Consider the following 17963-nt stretch of genomic DNA (forward strand, 5'->3'; position numbering starts at 1 on the left):
TTTCATCCATCTGTACCTTACAATCATCTCTAATTCACTTAACCATGTCCACCAAGCTGCAGTTATTGTTCTTGCACTTTGAAACACTTGCCTGTGTATAGGTGCTTTATAAACATTACCATTACCATTACTATTGCACACCTTCACTAGTTTTGCTTTCACTTTTTTACACTCCCCATCATAGCAACCCTGTTTTTGCTACCTGTTGAGTGGTAGCTGATTTCATTGACTTGGTGAAAAAGTGTGCCATGGCAGAAGCAATAACAGAGTGTGAATTTACATCCTCCTGGGGATCGTTAGACACTGTGCCCAGAAAATTCACCAGGTCAGGAAGAGTTTACTGATTAACCAAAGGAAGGTTGTTCATTAAATCAATATCCTCCCATTTAAGTCTTTCCAGCTGTTTCTATGGAGCCTCCAAATCTGTAGTTTGGTGGTATTACTCTCCAAAGCATTCATTTCTAGAATTAAAAACACTGAGTTATGATCACTTTCCGGTCTCAGGTAGACCTCTAGGAATTTAACACATTTCCAATTTTGAGATCAATTAGAATATAATCAATGTGACTGGTTTTCCTGCCACTATGATAAGTTGGCGAAGGCGAGACATTGTGTTTCAATGGGCCATTACAAGTTAGTAGACCCATTCTGAAGGATACATGCGCAGTTGGGGTGGCATATGTATAGGATTTATTTTGTGTTGGTGGTATTAGCCAGGGAATATCCCATATGATATTCTCCTCCTCCATCAATTTTGAAATTTCATTTTGTGGATTCAAATTGACGATTCATATCCCCCATAATAACAACAAAGGGTTTATGGGTCCCTAGTTGAGTCTATTCCTCTATCAAGGACTCCAATTTGTTCATGGGGTCCATGCCATTTATGCCATATACTCAAATATTGTAACGCTCACCTGACTCCCACGGGGGCGCTGGCCTGGTTCGCTCTGATGTGACCTTGTCTAAGGTGATGCGCAGGGTGTCGGAAGACGGAATGGACCGGGCCCCAGATCTGGCTTGTCTGACTTGCAGAAGTATCCTTCTGCAGGTGAGAATAGGGGGTTAACTGTCTGCGGGGTAATGCAATTGGCCTCCCCCTTACCCCTCTCACCCTCCTCAAAACCCTTCTGTGCTTCCCTGTAGCTTCTCACCTTAGGGTCTGGAAGGACGAGCTCTCCATCCTGCTTCTGATGCAGGGGCGCGTTGGTATCCAGTTACGTCACTGGATTTTCGGATGGGTGAGAACCAAACTTGCTTGGCTTCCAGGTAAGTTTTTCTATAAGTGGTTCCCCTTGTGTCCATGCATTAATGTTCTAATGCTAGTGTCTTTTTCCCCATAGGGGCCGGGGTACGGAATGCCGGGGAACAGGCACTGACCCGAGGTGAGCGGTGAAATCCTTGTGGAAATCAGGTAAGTCTTTAATGAGTGTTTTGGTAATGTCTTTTCATTCACTCATTAACGCTGATGTCTTTTTCCCCTTAAGGGCTGGGGTCCGAAAATGCCTGGATGCGGCGCGGACCCAAAATGAAAAGGGAATGACCCAACAGGTAAGTCTTGACATGGAGTTTTAGCTTCCATTTTCCCTTCTTTCTCTCACCTTTGTTCTTGTCTTTTTCTCCCTAGGCGCGGGGGCGCGACTGCGAATCTGGATGGTCGCTGCTGAACATGGAGGCGCCCTGTAAAGGTGAGTAGAATGCGGCGCTGCAGCGATCGATGCGATGTGCTTTTAAAAATAAATGTCTTCCTTTTCAGGATTGTCAGCGAAATGTCTCTGGGATGCAGATTTAGCAGGTGAGGCCTTTTCCTTCTTCTGTTCTCTTGTTCCCTTCCTTTGCAGGTGATTCAGGATGCTGGCAGGTGTGGCAGAAGTCAAGATGCAGGAGCAGACATGGTGAGCATCCAGCTGCTAGATGCAGAAAAATGCGAAGCACGTGTGGCTGATCGGGTGTGGTTTAAATAGCCTTGGAAGAAGTTCCTAGAATGTGTCCTTCCTCCAATCAGGTATGTATCCTTCCCCGACCACGCCCGGGTGGTAAATGAGTCCCACAGGTAAAGTAGTTCCTTTCAGGCCTCAAGGAGGCCGGGGTTCTGCAGCATGGTCTGCATCAGGTAAGTGCACCCAAACACTTTCATAATGAGCCTGGCGCCTAGGGCGCCAGGACTGACGTTTTCTATGAGCCTGGCGCCATAGGTGCCAGGACGCTGTCCAAAGGGCCCCTATAAGGGGTTGCTGGGACCTTCCCCGGGGACTTGATGTCCGCTTTCGGGGACGCAGGGCCTGAGCCGGCTCCCCGGGAGCGGGCATCGTGACAAATATAGACATTACAAATCAAAATGTTATTCCCCCCTGGTAATGAAATGGACAAGCTATTGTCTGTGCTTAGTGTGTTTGTTATAGGGTCCTTGGGCAACGTAATTTCATACACTCACAGATGCATTGATTGACAGACTATATGGAGCTGTTTCTCGGACACATCTGATTGACTGTTCTAATTCAGATCTTGATAGGTCTATTAAGGGCCATTTATGATCGACTGCTAGGGTGTCATCATTCTTTAACGCCAGCCCACCATAATCACTGTCACTCTTGCATACCCTTTACACCGGCTCATACCAGGAATCATGCATATGACATGTATTAAACCTCACAACATGGTAAACCTCAATGCCTTTTGTTGCCAAGATTTCCCTAAAGTTTAAGATAAACGAACAAAGGTGCTGGTTTGCTAAACAGAGCCACACATTACATCCCTTGCAGAAAATGAATTCCAAAGGATCTGCGTGATCCGACCGCGGCTGGTTTTCCTGCGACGGAAAAGTTTGCATGGGAAATGTACGCACCACAAAAGGTGCCCCGCAACCTCCGCTCACTATACTGTAAAGTGTAGTGAGCGGGTGTTGTGTGGGACACCCCTGAGGCCCCGTTCTTTTAAAAGTTTTTTTTGACCTATTTTAAATACATCCCACCAAAGGTTCGAACTTTTGGTGGTATGCATTTTCGGACTTTTGATGCTTGCAGACGTTTTTACTCAGTAAAAAATGTACAATACCCATTCCAAAAGGATATGCACAAACAGAAACAATTGAAAATAAATATCCTCAACTTCAAGACTTCAGAAATAGCCTTGATGAAAGTTATTTTAGATAAAACATATTCCCATGTGTTAAACCTTTGAAGCATTGTATTAGATGTTGTTCCCTCCAGCCCTTAAATGGATCCGGGCACAATTTTGCAACCACAGTGTCAAAATGTGTTGCCTGCATCACTTGCTGAGGAATTGTAGGGACAGTCTAGGAGCTATTCTGGGAGATATCCCCTCGGAAACCTGGCCTCTGCTGCTGGCCACGGGATAGGAGACTATTTGTTTCTACTCCCCCACAGCAATCTGAGTGGACCCGTGCATCTGCATTCTTAAGTGGGACTTGAGCCCCTTTCACGGACTGTGCAGCCTTCTAGCCACCCTTCAAGCCAGCACCTTAAGGGTTTTTTACAACTTTTTCCTTGAGCTTCTTATTCTGTGTAATGTCATGATCCAAAATTCCAGCATTGCCATGAGGCAATGTCTGTGCAGCTGAATACGTAAATTTTACCAGTGACATCTTTGTTGGTCTGTCTCTGCCTATTGTCTTGGACAAGCTGCAATCAATGTCCAGGCATTTTGCAAGGGTTTCCAAGTCTCTGTTCCCTGTGATATGATATGATATGATATTTATAACGCACTTAATACCCAGAGGTTTCTAAGCGCGGACTCGGGGATCGAACATTTGGTGCTCTGTGTCGTCTTGCTTCCAAGGCGAGCACGTTGCCTACTGAGCTATCCTCCCAAGACTGTATTGATTGCATTGCATACGGTAACTCAGCAATTGATGCACTCAGTTGGTTCAAGTATTTAGTTAGGACAAGTATGCTAACATCATCAGCCTCAGCTGCAGTGTTCTTAATATTTTTAGTTGGTATTGCTGATGAACAATGGAATATCTCAGCATTTTTGCCATCGTTCTTACAGTCAGTGCCCCCTGTAGGACCAAGTTGTAATATAGTCATTGATACGGTCATCTTGGTACCTGGTTGATACTGATATGTTAGGTGGCTCCCAGGTTTTAGAGTCAGGCTTAAAATGAAGCTGGCCATATTCTGCCCATCACCAAGAGAACGATCCGTATCCTCGATGATACAAAAAGCCATTATGGTAGCAAATGTTTGTCAAAAAGTTGGGCCATCGGGGAGGGGGGCAGAAGTACTGTCTATAGTTGTAAATCTAGTATCCCCACTGGCCATTCAATGGGCTGACACACATGGCGCTTTCTCTGCCATGATGTCCGAAGGGCAATGGAGGCAACAGGGTCGAAAAGCTCAGACCCAATTGTTCAACCCCCTCCCAATGGAATAGGTGTCACAGGAGCAGCCAGGTGTGGCACACCAATGTATCTTTGTCTCTAGCCTGGTAGTTTATTGGCTGGGCTGCAGCTGGACCTCCTCCAGATGGCGGCTCATTCTGAGTAAATGTTTGAGTCTCAGCGTGAGCGTCATGCAGACAGTTGCTCCATATGTATGTATCCAACACCAGCACCCTTGCTGGCTGAGTTTACCCTTATATTCGACATGGGAGTTTCCATTTAAGCGATTATTTGTTTGATTCCCATACCTTGTTTTCTCGGCGTTCAGATTCTGGGGCCTTGAGAAACCTGCACACGTCCACTTCATACAAATAAGAGTAAGCGTGTACTGAAGAAAATTATCCCAACTCAAGTCTGGGATTGTGTTGAAACTAGAAAGAAAGGGAATTTGCCATTCCTTTCTCTTTACAGCTCAAATAATCAAATGGCTGAAGACAACAACTTCATTCTTGGTTTGTCTCACCTAGTAAACAGATCTTCTTTTTTTCTGTACATTCAAACAGAATATATTGCAATGATGATATAGCTTGTTGATGATTTCCTTGCATCCAAAACACTGTTGTTCAATGTATTGTTCTATTGTTCTAGATTGTGAATCAATTGGGAATTGTCTCCCTCATCCTTATTGGGCAGGATACCTAGGTGGTTTATGTACTTTGTACAATTTCCCCCAGATTTGGGGGTTGCACTGTCTTGCACTCTCTTAACACTTTGTACTCTTTATGGTTGGTGTGTAATTGGGAATTGTATATATGTGTTTACTTCTCTTTTATCCTCATGTGCAGAAGCCAGCAGCTTGCGGCTAAAACAAAATAAAGATAACCCTAATAGAATGTATTACTTTTGGCTTCTATTGCACCTTTATTCCCTTCTTTGTTGTTATATTGGCTCATTCAGAGGAGACATGACAATGCCTGTGATGCTATGATTAACAGCAGCATCCAGCACATCTGTCTTCACAGGGCCTTCTAAACCATACAGGGCGCATGGTGGAGGTTCCCTGTGACTGCAGAGAGCCCAATTCATTATCGATTGGATGTTTTTTCCAGCAGATTTCAAAGGGGCATTCTTGTCAACAGATCTTTCATTTTTCCCGGTGGCATGCAGAGCTCTTTTGGGTCTCAGTTTTATAACCATGCTGCTATTAATGTACTGGGACCCTCCTGTAGAATGTGTGAGCTGTGGAATACCCCAGGGGTACATCAGTATACAACCAACAGTGCCCTACAGCAGTTTGCTTATGCCCACCACCTCTTTTTTGTTTTTTGTTTTTTGAGAATAAGGGCCTTTAGGTAAATGATACTATCAAAGTCAGGGTCAGAGAGATTGGCAACCTCTCGGCCCAAGCAAATAAATGGTCTGCCTTTTTCCTCTCAGAGAGACAGCAACTGGTCAAGTTAGGTGGTTTTACCTCAACCCCTCTCCCCCGAAACTGTGGAGTCCCACAGGGGTCATCACTCTCTCTCCTGTTCTTTAATCTCTACCTACGCCCCTTTATGGATCTGCTCAGGACGCATAATGTCAACTTCCATTCATAAGCAGACAACACCCAAGTGTTTGTTATACTAGGGAATGCAGACAAGACCTTCCAGACGGTTGAATATTGTCCGGTGAAGGTGAGAGCATGGATGACGTCCAACTGGCTTCTGTTGAAAGCCGGCAAAATGGAAGTTGCCTTGTTCAGTCCAAAACACCTCCTGAATCACACCAGGCATCTGGCTCTGCCATGCTTTCTGGAGGCAGAGCTACAGTTCGCTACTAAACACAAAAATCTTTGCTGCATCAGGCAAGAAGATCTAGGATGTTCAGCCCTGGTTAGTGCAAAGGTTCAATCTGTCTTCTATACCTTGCACATCGTATGAAAGGCCCTTCCTTTTATACCGGTGGAGGACCAACCAGTTCTATTTGGGACCCTGGTGAACTCCAGCCTAGACTATTGTAAGGTTTACCACTCATGCAATTGCATTGCATGCAAAAAGCCCAAAATGCAGCAGTTGGGCGAATTTTATGGTAACCAAATCCTCCGCAATCTCTAATTTTCATAGATCTTTGCATTGGCTCTCAGCAAAGGGAACATATTGATTCAAAAATTCTGTGTCTCGTTTTTAAGTGTGTGAAAAACTTGGCCCCTTCATACTTAATTAAAAGAATTCAGCTTTACCTTCCAACCTGGCAGCTGCACTCACAGTGATAAATTGCTACTGGAAATTCCTTGGTCAATTCATGTTTCCAGAGGTGATCAGAGATTCAGTGTGTATAGCCCCAAACTGTGGAACAGCTAAGTGCATAATATCCGTTACGAGGAGCACTGAAACCCTACCTATTTAAATAGCTTGTCTAATTGGGTTACAGGCAGCCAAGTAACAAAAACAAAAAAATCCATGCAATTTGACTCAGGTCTCAGTTTGGTTTATGTTGCACCCTGGGTCGACCAGGATGTAAAGGCGACCTGTCTTCTTAGTTCATCTCCACTCAGATGCGGTTTAGTCTGTCAGATGCACTTTATAAGTAAACCCTTGGATCCAGGCAGAGGTAAAGGCTACCAAGTGATAGCTTGTGGCTCACCTTTCTCAGGCTCCCTGGCCTCTGGTAGACTGTCTCTGTTTTTTGATTCACCATGAGCTGTAGGTAAGGTGGGTGCCATAGCTGCTGCTCCAGGGGGAGAACTCAGGAAAGCAGGGCAACTCAACTATGGGAACGTTCATCAAGAGCCACAGAACACAGAGTAGAGACCCACAGTCACAGTGTCAGGAGCCACAGAGCATATTACTGAACCGTACCACACATCACATCACATCATAAAGTCACCTCAAACCCCTCTCTCACCTGCTGCAGTGCAAAAAAGATCAGGGTGGACATGCAGGACCAAGACAACATACCAGGTGCCACATCCAACCAAGCCACATCTCAGGATCCGCTGCAGTCCAGGGCAGGCCAATACAAACCAGGACTAACCATCATAGTCCTATGTGACCAGGAGCGCTGAGCTGAAGTTGAAGATAATGCAGGGCCACAGCCAGTGTGCTGCAAAGGTGGATGAACCAAGGAAACAAAGGAACAGCAACACAGCAACACAGCACCGGCGTACTCACCGAGTCACATGCGGTTATAAGAAAGGATTCTGGGGTATAAGGAGCAACCAGTGGCGAGCCACACTCACTCACAGAGCATCTTCCGGTACATGATATGCACCTTGATTGTGTGATTATAGCAATTAGCAGACAAAGAAAGACCTTCTGTGCAATCCCTGCTTGTGTCTTGTCCCAAAAGGACAGGGATGTTGTAGGGAATCAATATTGTTAAATTCCCCCGATCTAGTTGTCGCCTGATTAAAATAAAATTAAAATATCTAACAAAACAGATTTACATCTTTGAAAACAAAGTTCCATCTCCATGGTTGGGCCTTTCCAAACTATAATGCAGAGAGGAAGTGATGGCCATCAACCTTGATCCATACTGAACACATTGGAAGGTATCCTAGGGGAAGGTTTCCAGCCTATGTGTATGTTAGGTGTCCCAGTGTTTATCCCAGTAAGACAAATGTCTCTCTCTCTTTGGCGCTTTATTTCTGTATCTCGCTCTTGCTCTTTATCTCTCTCACACTCTGTGTATCTCTCTCTTTAGCTCTTTGCATCTTTAGTAATTCATTCTAAGGGACTACTTTTGTTGTCACCCGCTGGAGGCAAGCTCAGCTGAGGGCCAGATAGTTATCTGGATGGACCTTTTTCGATTGTGTCCACAGTGGCATGATGAACTGAATGTGTGATGAACTGACAAATGCGTGATGCCATGCTTTGTGATTGCTCTGTACCAAATGCCATTTCTGAATAGTGAACATATTTCTGTAGAAACGCTGACGCTCTGTTTTCTTCATGTACCACATAGGTTCTTGTATTGATATTGCTATTGCTATTTTATTTCTATTGCGCTCATACACAAATGTTTCAAAGAGCAACAAGGCAAGGGAGGGGAACAGGGGAGAACAAAACAGCGATCTTACTAGGCCCAGTGACATTGCGAACGTGCGAGTGCATAGGAGAGGGGGAGGGGAAAAGGGCATGGAAGTGGGGAGAAGTGGAAAATGCGAAGCAGAGGAGAAACAGCTAAATAATAATAAAATAAATAATAAAGGCACAAACCGTGGTAGTGCAGGCAACAATTTGCAAGTGCTAGGTTTAAGGCAGCAGATACAGACACCAGTGCAAGGGGTGGCCCAGAGGCAGTGCGGGAGGGTGGCAGGGTGAGCAGGTACCTTGGGCATGGAGGACAGAGTGTGGCCAGGTGCACAGTACCAAGAGAGAACAGATCATCAGGGGAGAAGGGGAGCGAAGGCAGAAGAAAAGAGGAAGGTCTTGAGGTGCTTCCGGAACCGGAGATGGTTCTCCTCAAGTTTTAGAGTGGCAGGGAGCCTGTTCCCGAGGGAGGCCCCAGCCGAAGACAGAGATTTACCCCCAGCTCATTTTTTGAAAAATGACTGACCCTGAGGGAGTTTGAGGTAGAGGAGTGAATAGCTGAAGAGGGGAGGTATTTGCAGAGGGATAGCTCAAGATATTTTGGACCCGCACCCCAGAAAGCCTTGTGGACAATGCAGAGGGTTTTGAATTTAATCCTTGCATCAACAGGGAGCCAATGGAGAGGTTTCAGAGCTGGACAGATACGATCCCAGGGCTTGAGGCCAAGGACAAGTCTTGCAGTCCTTTTCTGGATTAGTTGCAGAGGGCGGAGAGTAGAGGCAGGTAGATTTAGAAATAGGCTGTTACAATAGTAAAACCTAGAGAAAACCAGAGCTTCGGATACCATGAGCTTCTGGGGGAAGGAGAGGAAAGGCAGAGTACCTCTGAGGAGATGCAGTAGGAAGTTTGACTTTTTAGCGGCCTCAGAGATGAGGGCAGAGAAGGAAATGGTGGAGTCAAAGATGACCCTGAGATTCTTAGTCTTGCAGATGGGGGTAGGAGGAGGGCCAAGGGAAGCCGGCCAGAGAGTCAGGGGATAGGATGATGAAGGTGTGCCGATGAGGAGGATCTCTGTTTTGCTGGCATTCAGACAAAGATCATTGGCGGCACACCAATCTTGAATGGCAGTTAAGCAATCAGAGATGAGAGGGAGAGGGGGTGGCTGAGGGAACCCTGAAAATGAGTTGAATGTCATCAGCATAGCACTGGAAATTTGAACAGAAAATGGCAATGCAGTTGGTGAGAGTTGCCAGGTATTGGTTGAAAAGCCAGGGCGAGAGGTTAGACCCCTGGGGAACACCACAGGTAGAGATGAAGATACATGATAGGAAGGACCCAAGTTGGATCTGGGAGGGGCGATCAGAGAGGAAAGAGGTCAGACAGGCCAGAGCCTGATCAGTGATACCCAGGTTTTCACAGAGACGGTTGAGCTGGATGGTATGGTTGACTGTGTTGAAGGCAGAAGAGAGATCGAAGAGGATGAGGACAGAGGGAATGTTAGAGTCAAGGTTGGAGATCTGATCTTCATGGATGTTCAGGAGAGCAGTTTCTATGCTTCTGGCAGCTCTGAAGCCAGACTGGTGGTCATGGAGACAGCCAACAGAATTGGCATGAAGGTTAAGCTAAGAGATGGCCAACTTTTCCAGGAGTTTGCCCAGAAAGGGAGTAATGGAAACTGGGAGATAGTTAGCTGGACAAGAAGGACCAGCTATCGGTTTCTTGAGAAGAGGATGAACATGGGAGTGCTTCAGAGGGGAGGGGAAGGATCCTAAGGCAAAGAAGTGGTTGCAAAAATCGGCAAGGGATGGAGCGAGGGTGCCAATGTGGTCCTTTATGGTTTTAGAGGAAGAGGGATGAACGTGTTTTGACGAGGCTTTGCTATATCGGACTTGTTTAGCGACCTTGTCAGGGGAGAAAAGAGGAAAGGACAAGAAGGATGGTGGGGGTGGCTGAAGGAGGGTCAAGCACAGATGGAGAGGGGAGAGGTGGAGTGGGAGTAGAGAGGGTTGACAGGATGTCCTGGGTTTTTTTAATGAAGTGAGAGGCAAGGGCATTGCAAAGAGCATGGGAGGCAACAGGAGGAGTAGAGACTGCAGCAGGGTTGGCCGCGCCTTTCAGATTTGAAAGAGTTTGGCTGAGTTGTTTGAGGCTGCAGAGACACAACCTTCAATGTGTGCTCTCTTCTTGGTGAGGACAGAGAGTCAGTTTTGCCTTTGTAGCAGGTGACAGGCCAGTTTGTCAGAGGATGAACAGGAAGCCTTCCATTTCCTTTTAGCCACCCTACACTTACGTTTACCTTGTACCCAAGTTGTAAGGTCCTTCCTGATAGTGTGTCTCTCTTAAGGCCTGAATTATGGTAATGAAGATTGCATCCCACTCACCATCTTTTTTGTAGTAAATAAACCAATACTTTTTCATAACATTTCAATAGCCAACACATACGAAAGGGTTGTGGTATGCATTACTGCAACATCATAGTTGATACACAGTTTAAAATACCTATCATGTGAAATAGTTCTCAATGCATTGTCTATCGTGTTTCAGACACTACTCTTTTCTTAATGCCAAGGAGTTGATAACACTGTAGTTCGAAATTAGCAACATGTTTTCTTTTGTTTTTGAAGATGTTTTGAACTTTGCTTTCAGTATTTGATTTCATTCACATCTTTCTATATAAAAAAGAAAGAACTCAGAATCGTCTCCTGAATGACAGATGTTTCTTTATGTCTGTCAGCCTTATGTATACATATCAATCCTGTAGCAGAATTACTCGTTCTCCAAACAAATATATGAAAAGAAGCCAATCACACAACGCGTTCAGTGTACCTCATTCCAGTCTTTTGATGAGTAGTCACGGTTTATTCTAAGAGGAATGCCCACGTCTTCTTTCTGACTCTTCCTCTTCAAATTAATGTTTCTTGTATGTAAGAACAGAAAGGCACCAACAATGCAAAACAATCCAGAAATGGTAGTAACTATAATTGCTGCAGGTACTGTGAGCGGTAAGGAAAACAATGATGCTGGTGGAGATTGCGGACACGGACTCAACGTATTCGGTTGGCCTACATTGCTTAAGTTGTTTTTGGTCATGATCAGTGACTCATAATAGCTTTGGTTGCTTATGCTGTAATTGAGGATAAAATTCATCTGAACAACTGCATGAAGTGGCTCCGGGTGCCCGTGGTCACTTGCTTTGACATGCAGTTGGTAGAGGCCGCATTGAATGTTGTGCATTTCGTTCGCAATGACAATGTCCCCTGTGGTTGCTTGCACTCCAAACACATATGATGTTGTCACTTCCTGTTCTAACAGACTATAAGATATGTCACCATTAATGCCAGTATCATAATCAATGGCATGCACTTTAGCAACGGCTGAACCCTTTGAAACATTTGGAAGTACCAACACATATGAAAAATTGGAGTCTGGCAAAAGGATGATTGGAGGATTGTCGTTCAGATCTAATATATGAACAGTCACTTTTGCTCTTGAAATTTGAGGAGGATTACCCTGATCACTTGCCTGAACCCAAAACATATATATCTGCTCCGTTTCATAGTCCACAGATGCATTTTGCCTCAAAATAACATGTGTGCCATTTAATGTAAAAATTGAGGAGTCATTTGGAATACAAATCAAAATCTTGCCGTTCAGATCCGCGTCAGCATCAGAAACATTAATAATTCCTATTTCTCCCAAACTAGGAAAGTTTTCCGGAATGGAAAAAGTTATTTCTTCATTTTGAAATAGAGGCCCATTATCATTTTGATCTAACACATTAATAACTACAGTGCAAGTGCTGCTCCTCGGAGGAGACCCTTGGTCCCCAGCTAGCACTAAAAATGTATAGCGCGCGTCTTGTTCCCTGTCAAGGTCAATGCGCACAGTCAGAATCCCCGTAGAGCCATCAAGTGCAAATGCAGATGGAGCGCTCTCTCCAAGGTGATAGCTGATTGCTCCATTCCGTCCGCTGTCGGCATCTGTTGCAGAAAATGTAATGAGGAATGCTCCAGGCTCATTATTTTCCAGGATGGATGTTTCGAAAATGCTCTGTGGGAACTGTGGGTCATTGTCATTAACATCTTCAATATAGACTTGCAGGGATATATTATAGAGTAGATTTGGAACGGATCCATCTTTTGCAATTATAGACACATTGTAATCTTTCACAAGCTCATAGTCAAGGTGTTGGGCAATCCCGACCCCGTACCTAGTCAATGACTCATCATAGGGCTTAAGATAGAACAGCGACTCTCCACCAATGTAGCAAGGGCCAGCTAGGGTGTTATCTGGGTCTATAACTTCTAATATCGCAAAAGCAGTATGAAGAGGGTAATCTTCTATTAAATAAACTGTTCCATCTATTTGGTCTGCGATAAACCTGAGCTCCAATTTCGGTGGCCTGGTTATAACTTCATAGAAAATAACAGTGATGTAAACCAGTGCTGGAGGACAGCCAGGGCCAGTGGCTAAAACAGTAAGTTTTTGAAGTAGAGGGGTCTCTTCGTGTACTGCCGAAGCCAGAGTAATCACTCCAGTTTTACTGTTTAGTTGGAAAAGTTGTTTTGAAGTTTCCAAGACTCTGTTGCTGTAAACATATTCTATTGCACCATTTTCTCCGTGATCATTATCTACGGCTGCGAGTTGCAAGACGATGCTGTTTACGGTGGAATTTTTAGGAAGTGTCACTGACAATTCCCTCGATGGGAATGTGGGACAATGGTCATTGACATCAGTGATTTTAATAATTAATGCCGTGCTTCCAGATAAAGCGGGCACCCCACTGTCAGTGGCAACTAGGGTTCTTGTATAGACGCTCTGCAACTCACGATCCAGGGGTTTCTCTACGACTAAAAAAAGGGATGTCCCTTCTTGCTCTAAACTGAACAGACCTTCGCTATCGTCAAGGTGATAGTGCAGGATGCTGTTCATTTGAATATCCGAATCGCTGGCAACATCATCCAGAGCAAACCGCGTGCCCGCCACAGTATCTTCTGAAATGGAAATAGTCATGTCTTTATCCGGGAAACGTGGCGCATTGTCATTGACGTCTAGGATGCGTATTATGATCTTGACTAGTTCAGTGAGGTCATCGGATTCAATGATGGCGTCCATCTGCATTGTGCACTCATCTAAAACCTCATGTGAGCACAGGCTTTCCCTGTCCAAGCGCCTTGATGTCGAGTAAAGGTCTGCTTTTTCCTTATCCAGGCTGAAGTATTCCTCCCCATTCAGCAAGGTGTAGGACGGCATATCCCCCTTCAAAGGTTGTGAACTGTTTATGAGTCCTATATTTCCCACTAATGTATGTTGCTGCTGCTCCTCATGAATAAAGAAAGTGACCTCTACGGCTGCTCTGGAAAAGTCAGTCCAGGAAAGGGTCACAAGCAGAACGGTAGGAAGAGTCTGCAAAGAAAAAGAAAAAAACACGTTTTTTTATTTTTAGGATTAAATATGACAATAGTCACGTTAAACATTAAGTGCCTACATCCACAAGATCGTAACGCGTTTTAGTTGAACACAATCACTGTCAAAGACAATACGTTTAGTAGTTGGTTGGTAAAACAGAGGAGCGTGCACACACATTGCTTCCCAATAACGCTAGAAACGATATCAATCCAACCCTTTCCAGCCATGGCTTGTTTTGTACTAGCTCAGAGGAGCAATGGGTCTGTTCGGAATCCCGACACTGCAAAATCCTCTGTTCACCCTTCAGAGTTAGATAACATGACGCTTTACAAAAAGTTATGTTTTTCACTGTAAACATGAACTTTAATGAGGAGATCTAGAAATACTGAATACAATTCAATGTACACTGTGTTTTTATTTTGTATCCATGCACGTATGTTGCTGTTATGGAGAATTCTCAAGAATGTGCTAATGTCCCTTACCTTTTGAGACTCCCAGCAACTTTGCTGGATTTCTAGGATTTTAATTTTTACCTGGTAAGAGTGTGAGCCTTTTTTCCCATTCTTTCATGTGTTTTGATGTGTGTTTTACCTTTGTGTTCTTTGGATATGGAGTTTTAAAACAACTCCATAGGCATCATCTTTTTTCTTGTGTGTCACACAGCAACTTCAGTGCAGTGGCACTGTAAGGGATTTCAATCAGGCACACACCCAAGTCTCGCCTAGTATGTAGTGCGCAAATGTAACCTTTATTTATTTTTGTCTATAAATTCAATAATCTGAATGATATACCACTCATATCACACGCTTCTCAAAATACCCCCCCCCCCAGTCACACTGAACCAGGAATCAGGCTAGTTTGCAACTGTAAATATTTATTTATGGATTGAGAATGTATTTGATCACAATGGGGGTCATTACGAGTTGGGCGGTAAGGGTTAACGGTCACTGGTAATGATGCCCGTACCGGTAAACCCTTACTGCCCTATCCTGAGGTCCCTTAGCGGGTCCCAGCAGGAATGGCTGGTCTGACCAGCTGTTCTCTGCGGATCCCGTTAAGGGACCTTGGAGCTAATAACGGCCCTGCAATTTGCGGGCCCATTATTAGCACCTTCCCCATTCCCATTGAGCCCAAATGGGAATGGGGGATGGTCAACTGAATGGGGACTTACCGGGTCCGCATAGGTCGGAATGTCCCGGTAAGTCCCTTTTCAGCCTGACCGGACCCGGACCCAGGTTTGGAGGTAGCCATGGCGCTACCTCCAAACTCGTAATGACCCCCAATATATTTTAAATAGGTAACAACAATCACCAATGGGGTGACAGGAACAATGAATGATATCTTTAATGCACTGGGAATCAGGTAATGAACACAAACAAATGCAGCAAAGAAAATAATACTTTTGGTTTGGTTTGGAACAGATAGCCCTGTGGTTAGAGGTTCCCCCTGCAACACCCCTCACCTCACCAATAGGCAATTTAAATAGATGTCAGGACAGAGCAGGTACTCAGGAATAATACAGACCAAACAGAATATCACTCCCACCCCCCCTTAAACACAAGAGAAAAACGGATTTGACTTTTCAACTGTCAGCATGGCCTTGAAATTGGCTGAGCAAAAACACTAAATATGTTCAAAAATGCTTAAATTGTTATACATTTCTACGGGAGCCGCTTTGAACAGATGTAAGCAATCAAAAGCAATAATTTAATCAAAAGAAAACTATTGGAATCTCAAAGGCAAAGTGGGAAATAATCTAAAGACGATTCACACGTGTAAAACTTTTGCAAAATGTAAATTCACAGCAAACTTTTACTTTGCCATTTTTGATGGAAACGGGTCAACTACATGGGTTGTGGACGTAGCTAAGGATGTTAGGTTTCAGTGGGAGTTGAAATTCCGTTTCTATCTTTAGAACTGAGGGAGTTATAGAGGTTTTAGTGGGAGGTGTTTTTCAAAAATAAAGACACACATTTGGACAAGAACTCCAGTTTAAAACCAGAAAATATGGATTATGCTTTTACTCTTAAAGCATGCAGACTAGACAACCAGGTTGGGTCAAAGTAAGCTCTGAGATTGATTCATGACATCAGTAACAGATCCCCAGCGCCTTCCCCAGAGGAACCAGTCCAAACACTCGAAGTGGGATTTTTGGATCAGAGTTACACAAATAAAGATGACTATGAAAATTACGCTTTAGCAAATAGACAGAATAAGATAGCACTAAAGATTTTGACACTGTTACTGGTTATGAAAATAAGGATAGTTCAGAGATTGGGGTGGAAAAAGAGAAGGCAAAGTATACAATATTTCTCTAGCATCCTGTTAATACTCACAATCCACTGGGATTACGATTTTTGGCCCGTCAAGATTCTGGTCATTGGATCAGGTCTATCAGGGAAGGACAGCACACCAGCTAGGATCAGCTAGGCTGGTCACCAGAACTGCACAGGATCTGCCCTTCTTGTTTCTGGATATTTTAGATCAGCGGTATGGTGAGTTCAGCAGGCAAGCATTTATGGTAGCAGGCCAGATAGTTTCAGGATGCTTTACCACACCACAGCGCTTCACTGGGTTGTAAGGATTAGTTGAGGATTAATTAAGGATTGAGTCCTAGCTAAAAATGGTTCAGCTACTGCTTGGCCTGTTCATCGGCATCTGGATCTGGAAAGATGTTAAAGGCTGGAGGTTGAATGCTGGATCAGAGTGCTTCGCTGGAATCAGAAGAGAGAGTCCCTATGTGTTGTCAGATTTCTCTATTTATCCTTTCAAATGACATCACAAAAATGGGTGTATGGGCCGGCTTAACCAAACTCGCACCTGTGAACTAGGACTGGATCAGAGCCTCATCTCCAACTTGCATCCGAGTGATTGGATCAACGACAGATGATGTCAAGTTTATGGTTTGATTTTTACAATCCTTAGAACATTTTGTTCTAAATACATATTTATACATTTGTAACCTCTCCGAAAATCATATACAAGCAAAACATATTTTATGGAGTATCTGTTCATCAAATTCCCACAGCTGTGAGACCTTGTTTCGCCTTTCTGCAGCATTTTGTCCATTTTACCATGAAAACATTTTCCAAACTTTCTACAAATTTCCACAAATAAGCGTGGTTACCCTAGGAATGTGTGTGCAAAGTTTAGCAATTCTAGCATAAATACAGTTCCCATTAAACCACATATACTGCCATTCCTGTTCAGAATGTGCTACACAGTTCCACCACATTTTGAAATGTAGGGCCAAAAATTAGATCAACAAATCTGCCCTTTTAATATTTTTCACCACTTCTGATGGCGAGTTATACATCTCTAAAAATGTTCATTACATTATTAGCAGAAAATGGTCAGCCTTTTGTCTGTCTCTGGAGGCAAGGAGAAGCCCCCACCTTTGGGATTTCCTTCAAGGAGCAGACCCATCTTTGGGATTTCCTTCTGTAAGCCTTGTTTATGACCTCTTCACATGTCTATTTCCTGGCCTGGAGAATCTGCCATTGTTCAGTCCTTGGTAGCAGACAAAAGTCTGGCCCACCCCACAATTATAATGTGTCTGCTTAAAGCCATGCCCTCCCCTTGGCTGGAAACCTGTTTTTCAACCTCTTGCAGGCACAGATAGCCTAAGTTAATTCTTAATTTCTTGACTGGAAATCCAGCATAAAACAAACTGGTTGCATCAGATGACGTAGATAAATTACATTCTTAGATTTAAACCTGTGGGATCAAAACAACTGAGATCCGTGTTACTTTCAGAAACAGTCCTTTCTATATTTGCTAATCCGGCAGATCTTTAGTTGGAGACAACTTTAAAGTTTAATCAGGAAAGCCCATTTGACAGGGGCTGTCACTCACAGGTAGCCCTGGGTGGCTGCCCACAGAATTTTGGCAGGAATTGTCATTCACAGGCAATCCAGTTTTTCTGAGAAAAATGTTTTGCTTTTAACATTTCAGGACCTTGTAAATTCACAGTGCTTCATTAGATTAAATGAATTTTAGCACCAAGCAAGATTTTGAGTGTTGGAAAGTGTTATGTACAGGCATTTTGAAGTTTCTGCAGCAAAGTAAATGTCATTTACAGGCAAATTTTGGAGTTTCACTTACAAAGCGCTGCTGCTCCCTCTGCACTCTATGTTTACTTGTCATGGAGCCCACTGGCACTTTTTCTGCAGCGTGTGCTCTGTTCCACGCTACATGCG

General features: G+C 44.1%; 1 protein-coding gene across 1 annotated transcript in view; it reads right to left on the reverse strand.

The window, feature by feature from the left end:
* Positions 1–11058: 11058 nt before the first annotated feature.
* LOC138481091 (protocadherin-20-like) overlaps positions 11059–17963 on the reverse strand; it is a 310277-nt gene continuing 303372 nt past the window's right edge. Inside the window, exon 3 of the mRNA XM_069612995.1 lies at positions 11059–13761. Within this exon, the coding sequence (XP_069469096.1) occupies positions 11173–13761 (2589 nt within the window). The 3' untranslated portion in view covers positions 11059–11172. The remainder of the gene's footprint in view (positions 13762–17963) is intronic.

The sequence above is a fragment of the Ambystoma mexicanum genome, chromosome 5p, assembly GCF_040938575.1.
Source record: "Ambystoma mexicanum isolate Mex_15411 chromosome 5p, UKY_AmexF1_1, whole genome shotgun sequence".
In the NCBI taxonomy this organism is placed as follows: Eukaryota; Metazoa; Chordata; class Amphibia; order Caudata; family Ambystomatidae; genus Ambystoma; species Ambystoma mexicanum.